General features: G+C 47.5%; 2 protein-coding genes across 3 annotated transcripts; one reads left to right on the top strand and one right to left on the bottom strand.

Annotated features, from left to right (window-relative positions):
• Window position 1: 1 nt before the first annotated feature.
• FAM183A (family with sequence similarity 183 member A) lies at window positions 2-1933 on the top strand. 2 transcript variants are annotated; one of them, NM_001277563.2, is made up of 4 exons: window positions 73-223; window positions 349-408; window positions 539-642; window positions 1633-1933. In NM_001277563.2, exons 1-4 carry the CDS (start codon window positions 91-93, stop codon window positions 1729-1731), a joined length of 396 nt encoding a protein of 131 aa, NP_001264492.2. In that variant the 5' UTR covers window positions 73-90; the 3' UTR covers window positions 1732-1933. The 2 variants fall into 2 exon arrangements, with proteins under 2 accessions (NP_001264494.2, NP_001264492.2); NM_001277565.2 differs by lacking the exon at window positions 539-642 and having other exon boundaries at window positions 2-223; window positions 349-486; window positions 1633-1929.
• A 993-nt stretch (window positions 1934-2926) lies between these two features.
• Window positions 2927-6599, bottom strand: EBNA1BP2 (EBNA1 binding protein 2). Its single transcript, XM_046898235.1, has 8 exons — window positions 6534-6599; window positions 6361-6444; window positions 5147-5313; window positions 4470-4593; window positions 3774-3863; window positions 3488-3563; window positions 3156-3246; window positions 2927-3014 (listed from the first exon to the last, which is right to left on the bottom strand). Exons 1-8 carry the CDS (start codon window positions 6597-6599, stop codon window positions 2927-2929), a joined length of 786 nt encoding a protein of 261 aa, XP_046754191.1.
• Window positions 6600-6678: the final 79 nt, after the last annotated feature.

Here is a 6678-nt window from a genome sequence, read left to right on the forward strand (position 1 = left end):
CGGGCGTACAGCTAAACCGGTCAATCCGGAGCGCCGCGCGGCTCCACGTGACGCGTTGCCGGGCAGCGGGACGCCGCGCAGCGCGGGGCCATGGCCGCCCGAGGGGGGAAGAAGGAACCGCCGGACGCGGTGCACCTGAACCGGCTGCTGTACGAGCGCGTGCGCAAGGAGCTGCGCTGCCAGCGGCTGCACACCGAGCACAGCATCAACCCGCTGAGACCCGGTGAGCGCCCACCTCTCGGGGAAGGGGGAAGAACGAGGCTGGGGTGGGCAATGATGAAGAAACCGTAGGCGGGGGCGATGCTAAGCGCACGCTGAAGCCCTTCGCCCGCATCACTTCTCTTCCAGTTCACGCAGTCACTCAGAAGCCCATGTCCTGGCACGACAACATCGAGGAGCCTGCGGATGGTGAGGGAAATGACCCCTGCCCTCCGACTGCTGGTGCTGGGGGTGGATCGGTAGTCTCATTCTGACACACGGCCCCAGGTTTGTCGAGCCTTGTCATGCTTCATGTATGTTTATGTCTCTTAACCCCCAGCCAGGTTTCTGAATATTATTCATCAAGCAGCACTGGAGCCAACGAAGAAATACTCGGAGCCACAAACAGAGAGCCAGGAAATAGGCTGGAACACAACGCCATTGGTGAGCAGTGTGTGTGAGTCAGGCTGAGCCCAGCGCCCAGAGAGGTGTTGGTGCCAGAAAATCTGTGGCAAATACGAAAAACAGGAATGGCTCCAATGCTCCCAGGCAGCAAGTTTGTCAAGTCGAGATCTAAGAGGACTCTCCCCCCCCCACTGGAGCCTTGTCCATGTTGAATCAGTCGTCCTGCTCTGCAGAGCTTGCACACCAAATATCTCCAAGGACAGCTGACCCAAGCGTGTTGCCAAATGCCAGGCTAGGGGTCAGGGCTGCTCGTTAAAGCATTCAGCTCTGAAATATAGCTGAGTGAGCAATGCCCACTGACACAGATAAGCAGTGTGGGAAAAAAAAGTGGGCTCCACCTTTCAAACAAATGGAAAGCAGAACTAAGAACATGAATCAACAGTTCAGCACAGGCAGAACACACCAATGAAGGTTCATTTGGAGAAAGTGAATAAGCAGGAGGAGGGAGAATCTTACTAACAGGATGACATCAATCATACCTGTGACACAAATAGCTGTGACAGCAACTGATTTTGTAGATTACCGTTTCCAGAAAAGCAAACGAGGGCTCCATTAATTCTGACCAGTTACAAAGAACTAAAATAAGAATCTTCTGCAGATTTGCATATTACACTCCAAGTGCAGCAGTTACTCACGGCAGAGACAAACATCCCAGGAGGGCTTCACGCTGTTAGATACAGGCAGGAGGATTAGCATGGCAGGAAACAGACAACTAAATACAGGTGTGGAGAAGTGAGTGTGCAGTCAAGATTCCTAAAGGTGGTTCCAAGATTGAGGTCTCCCCATTCACCAGGTTCTCGTGTAATGAAACTGTGAACAGTATACTTTAAAATAAGTTGCACCTCACTAATGAGTAACTTAAGCATTCCTTCGCAGCAATGAACAAAGCACATTCCTCTTTCCAAAAGGGACCACAACTAATTCTAGGGAAAGCACATGCCTGTCCAGCTCATGCTAATTGTTTTCCAGACTGACGTGGACCGCACTGATCGCAGACTCTTCTTCCCACGCCGGAGAACTGAGATCACAATGCACAGTGCTGCCGGGGGGCACCCAAAGAAGCAGTAGGAGAAGCTGCAGTAGTAGAGTGGCAGAGCCACACAGCATAGAATGAAATAGCCAATGCCTGCTAATGCGTTAGGCCAGGGTTGTTATTAGGTAAGGAATCTGGATTTTTGGCAAGAGAAGATTGAAAAAAAAAAAGTGAGGATAGAATCCGAATCTGTCCAGATTTGCAGCCTTACAGAAATAAAACTATTTGTAAGACTGATGCATTTGTCTCAGACTTCTTATTGTGACATCAGCAACATGACTCAGAATTCTAAGTCCCCAAATACGTGTCAACAGTAGCTGTGGAAAAAGCTGTTGCTATGAAGGGAACATGGAGCTGATCTCAGCCACCATTCATAACACAACTAAATACAAATCAGACGCAGGAGCTCTGTGTAAATTATTTAATATGTTCACACAGCAAACATTTAAGTACCAAACAACTCTTCAACAAAATGGACAACAAGAACAAATTAGTGATAAGGCACTAGTTTCCACTTACTTATTTCTTGCCACCTGGAAGCATTCAGGTTGCTCCACAGTTAGCTGCTTGAAGACAGCAGAAACACCTTCCAACGTACAAAGACAGAGAATCCCTCGTGGGGAGCACAGTCCTCTCAGCCTGCTCGGCTCTTCATTTTCTGCCGTGCTCTTTTCCCAGGTCTCTTCTACAAAGAGAGAATAAACTCTAATCTTTAATGTCCTCAGAATTTAGTCTAGCTCCGTAGCATCAGTACCTCTGGAGAAGGAGATTTTGGGACACATGGCAACATACAGTACTTGCTAAGTCCCCCACTTATCTCCCTGTTCAAACCCCAAACGACTGCCCCCAGCCCTATCCACAATCAAATGATGTTATTTCCAGATGCTGGATGCACTAATCACATACTCAGGTATCCCTCCCAGACCAGGGAGGGCTTCCCAACCAACAACAATCACTTGCACTCATCATTTTACTTACGTTGAGAGCTTTCTTTCCTCCTTTTCCAGGGCCTTTGTTGTGAGCCACTTTTGACCTGAAGCTGGATACATCGTTAAAACTGTCCTTTGTGTTCCACTTCGAGCCCTTTTTCTTTCCACCAAAACCGAACTTCTGATTCTTGTATCGTCTTTTGGCATTTGGTCTGAAAAACAATCCTGCTGCATCACCACTTATGCACCTTTCCTCAGGAAGCCCTCAAGAAGGAAGCAAATATCTGCTGACAGACTCCCATCAATTCTCATAGAAGTTCCCCCTCTGATCAAAGAGGAAGAAATTAGCACATTTCAGTCTGTACTCCAATAGGCCACAGTTCTCCTCTCTAGGGATAGGAAGTCATTTGGGACTTATTTTTCACAAACAGTAATTTACACAGCTTTTTTGTCATACAAAACTCCTACAGAACTTGAAAAAAAAATAATCAGAGATTCTGCCTCTAAATATCTTTCTTTTCTAATCTCACCCTTTCTTCATTCGTTGATTGGCACCGCCTTTCTTATTCCCCTGAGATGAAGTCTGTTCTTCATCCAGAAAATCCAGCTTGTCAGAGAGACCTGCAAGAGCAAGGACAAAACAGCTGCTCAGTTACCACCACAGAAACCAAATTTTCAGCCTAAATAAAAGCAAAAAAAATCACCCTTGCTGAACACCAAAGATTTTCTCTGCCACAAGTGTATGGTTCTTTCAAGCTTATTGCTAAGCAGTAGATATGACATCATATATCGCAGTGCCTTACACTTCTGACAGATTACTATTCCCATTGTACATTTAGTCTCTTAGACAAGTTAACTTTACCTTTCTGATACTTCTTGACTGCATTTAACATCTTTTTTTTCTCCTTTTGCCTCTTCTGTAGAATCTCTGTTTGTACCTGAGAAAAGAGGCAAAATGTTAGTGTTGTTTTTTTCTAGTGCCCCTACCTTCTTTAGGCCTTGGTATCCCACCACTGTCTCCCTTTGGGCAGCTAGACAAAAGACCAGAGTGATTCCATTTTATCCTGCCTCCAGCAATCCCACTTTCTAAGCTTATTTAGGCTCTAGATTCTTGTCACAGACAGGTCCCTCTTGTAGCTCCTCCTCACCTTCTTGCCATATTTTCTCATTGCACGGAGCTGTTTCGCTTTCTCTGACTTCTCCATTGCTTCCTGCTTACTCTTAAGCTTCTGCCGAATCTTTTTAGGGGAAAAGAAAAGAAAGTAATGGAAAAAAGAAAATACAAAGGAAAGCATGAGAACTTTAAGACATCTGTGCATATCTGAAATCAGTAATTATGTAAACAATACCACTGAACGCAAAAAGAAAATCTGTCTCTATCAGATAATTTCTCTATAACCATTGCTACAGCTTAACTCAACACCCACAGCTGAAAACCACTGAGAGCCAGAATACACCAAATATAAATTAAGGAAAAAAAAAAAGATCACATTAATGCCTCCATTCACTGCCAGTTTTATGACAAATAATAAACACCACCAACATCCCAACCACTGTTACATATATGAAATCTCAATTCTGAATATTAACTGTATGTGGGACACAATGTAAACCACTCTTCTACTTTACACTTCCAGCCTGTTGTGGAAGTCACAGAAATACACTGCACAGAAATACCTATACAGGAAGACATTTCCTACTGCAAAAAAATTCAAACACAAATGTTGTTGCAGGCCTTTGTCAAAGAGATGACAACAACTATTAAGGACTACACAGTTAATACTTAACACAGGCTAAAACCAACACACAGCACAGGAATGAAAGCTGTTATTCATGGCACGTACCTTCTGCATCTGCTGGTCTGACTTGGCCATCTCTGCAAAGTAATCATCTGGCCTTCTGGTAGGAACATGGAGCTTACGCAGCCTCGGTAGGGCCTCCAGCACCGCTGCCTGCGCCTGCCGGTAACTGGGGAGACAGCACAACAGCAGCTCTGTGACAGGGCACAGGCAGCTCACAGCTCTGACACAAGCTCTTCACGTAAGGTAGAAGAGACCAGGATCTAACAAAATTCAATCCAGTATTATACCAACATTCATATTCTAGAGCGTTCAGTGCTACCTAAAGCAATTTGTGCCAGAACAGTATTAATGCTGGTATCCTCCTCCTAAGGTTTTATACATCATACTGTAAAACACACAGCAAAGAGAACTACACATCCACACAGATAAAGCCATCCTCTGTTAAAGCCATAGTGTTGTAATCCACAGACTTCCTAAAGACACTTTTCAGCAATGGATGGAAATTTGCTGCAAGGGGAGAAATTACTTCCTGTCACAAAACAGATTAAATATATTAGCATTTATTTGTAGTTATTTTGCAAAACATTTGGAATCGTCAAACGTAATACAAGATGAGCCAAGAGCAATACCAGTGATAGATTACAGCATTCATGTGAAACCAGATGCCAGGCATGCAGCAATATGTAGAGAACCTATGAAGAACCTCTTCTTATACTTACAAACTCATCTCTCTCTGGAAATCATTCTCAGGATCAACGGCATCTTTGTTAGGATCACTGTGGGAGACAGACTCCACAGCATTTGGAATTGGATCCAACGTCACATCCAGCCTTTCCACCCATGCTAGTTGGTGCTTGAAATCAGCCAGGCACTGCTTCAAACCGTCCTACGAAAGGGAAGCACAGCTCTGAGCAATGTGACACACAAACAACATTTCTAGTTTGGCAAAAGTGAATATCCAGGTCACAAAATAGGCTACTCCTCTGAAGCTGTTTGGTTATTCCCCAGATTATCACAGCAATGCAGGCTGGAAAGCATAAACCTCAACGTTCTGCTTGAAGAAGGCCCCAAGTCAGTACAGAGGGTCAACCACAGAAGGTTGGAAGGGAGCTCTGGAGATCATCCAGTCCAACTCCTTGCTAAAGCAGGCTCTCTAGAGCAGGTTGTATAGGAAAGCGTTCAGGCAGGTTGTGAATATCTCCAGAGAAGCAGACACCACAGTCCCAATGGGCAGCCTGTTCCAGTGCTCTGGCACCCTCAAAGTAAAGAATAACCCTTGCCCTGTCATTGGGCACCACTAAAAAGAGCCTGGTCTCATCCAAATGACTCCCACTTTTTAGATACTTATAAGCATTGATGAGATTCCCTCTCAGTCTTCTCCAAACTGAACAGCCCCAGGCCTTTCCTCCTAAAAAAGATGCTCCAGGCCCCTCATCATCTTTGTGGCCCTCTGCTGGTCTCTCTCCAGCGGTTTCCTGTCTGTCTTAAACTGAGGAGCCCAGAACTGGACACAGCATTGCAGACACGGCCTCATGGGTGCAGAGGAGAAGGGGAGGATCACTCCCTCGACCTGCTGGCCACACTCTTTAATGTACTCCAGAATACCATCGACGTTCTTAGCTGATGGGGCACAGCACTGGCTCACAACCAACCTGTTATCCACCAAGACGCCCAGGTCCACCCCTAACCTGCACTGATGCATACGGTTATTCCTCCCAAGGTTCAAACGTTGGCTTTGCTGAGCTCTCGAAGACCTCAGGCACAGAAGCCCCCGCATCTCCGCACAGCTCCTTGCGCGGCTGCAGCGCCTCCATAAGCAGCAGCTCCCCCCCCGGCCCAACCCGACCTTCCAGGCCGCAAAGCACCTCCATCCCCGCTCCCCCCATCACCCAGCGGCTCTGCCAACCCCCCCGGCCCGGCGCCAGCTCCTCACCACGTCGTTAGACTGCTTCGGCCGCCCCTCCAGCACCACGTTGAGCCCCGGCTTCAGCTCGCCCCTAGCGAAGGCCTCTTGGAGCTGTGGAGAGAACGCGCTCAGACCGGGCCGCCGTGCCCTAAGGCGACTTCGGGCGGCGGCCCCGCTACCGACCGTAGCAACGGGCTCACCTCCGAGTCCGAGAGAGAGGAGTCCTCGGAATCCGAGGAGTCGGAGGCAGAGCCGCGCCGCTCCATGCCGCCACTTCTGCCACGGCCGCTTCCGGGCACGCGTATGCGCGCTGCCGTCACTTCCGGCGGCTGCAGAGCCGCGGTT

The sequence above is a fragment of the Gallus gallus genome, chromosome 8 (assembly GCF_016699485.2).
Source record: "Gallus gallus isolate bGalGal1 chromosome 8, bGalGal1.mat.broiler.GRCg7b, whole genome shotgun sequence".
NCBI lineage: Eukaryota > Metazoa > Chordata > Aves > Galliformes > Phasianidae > Gallus > Gallus gallus.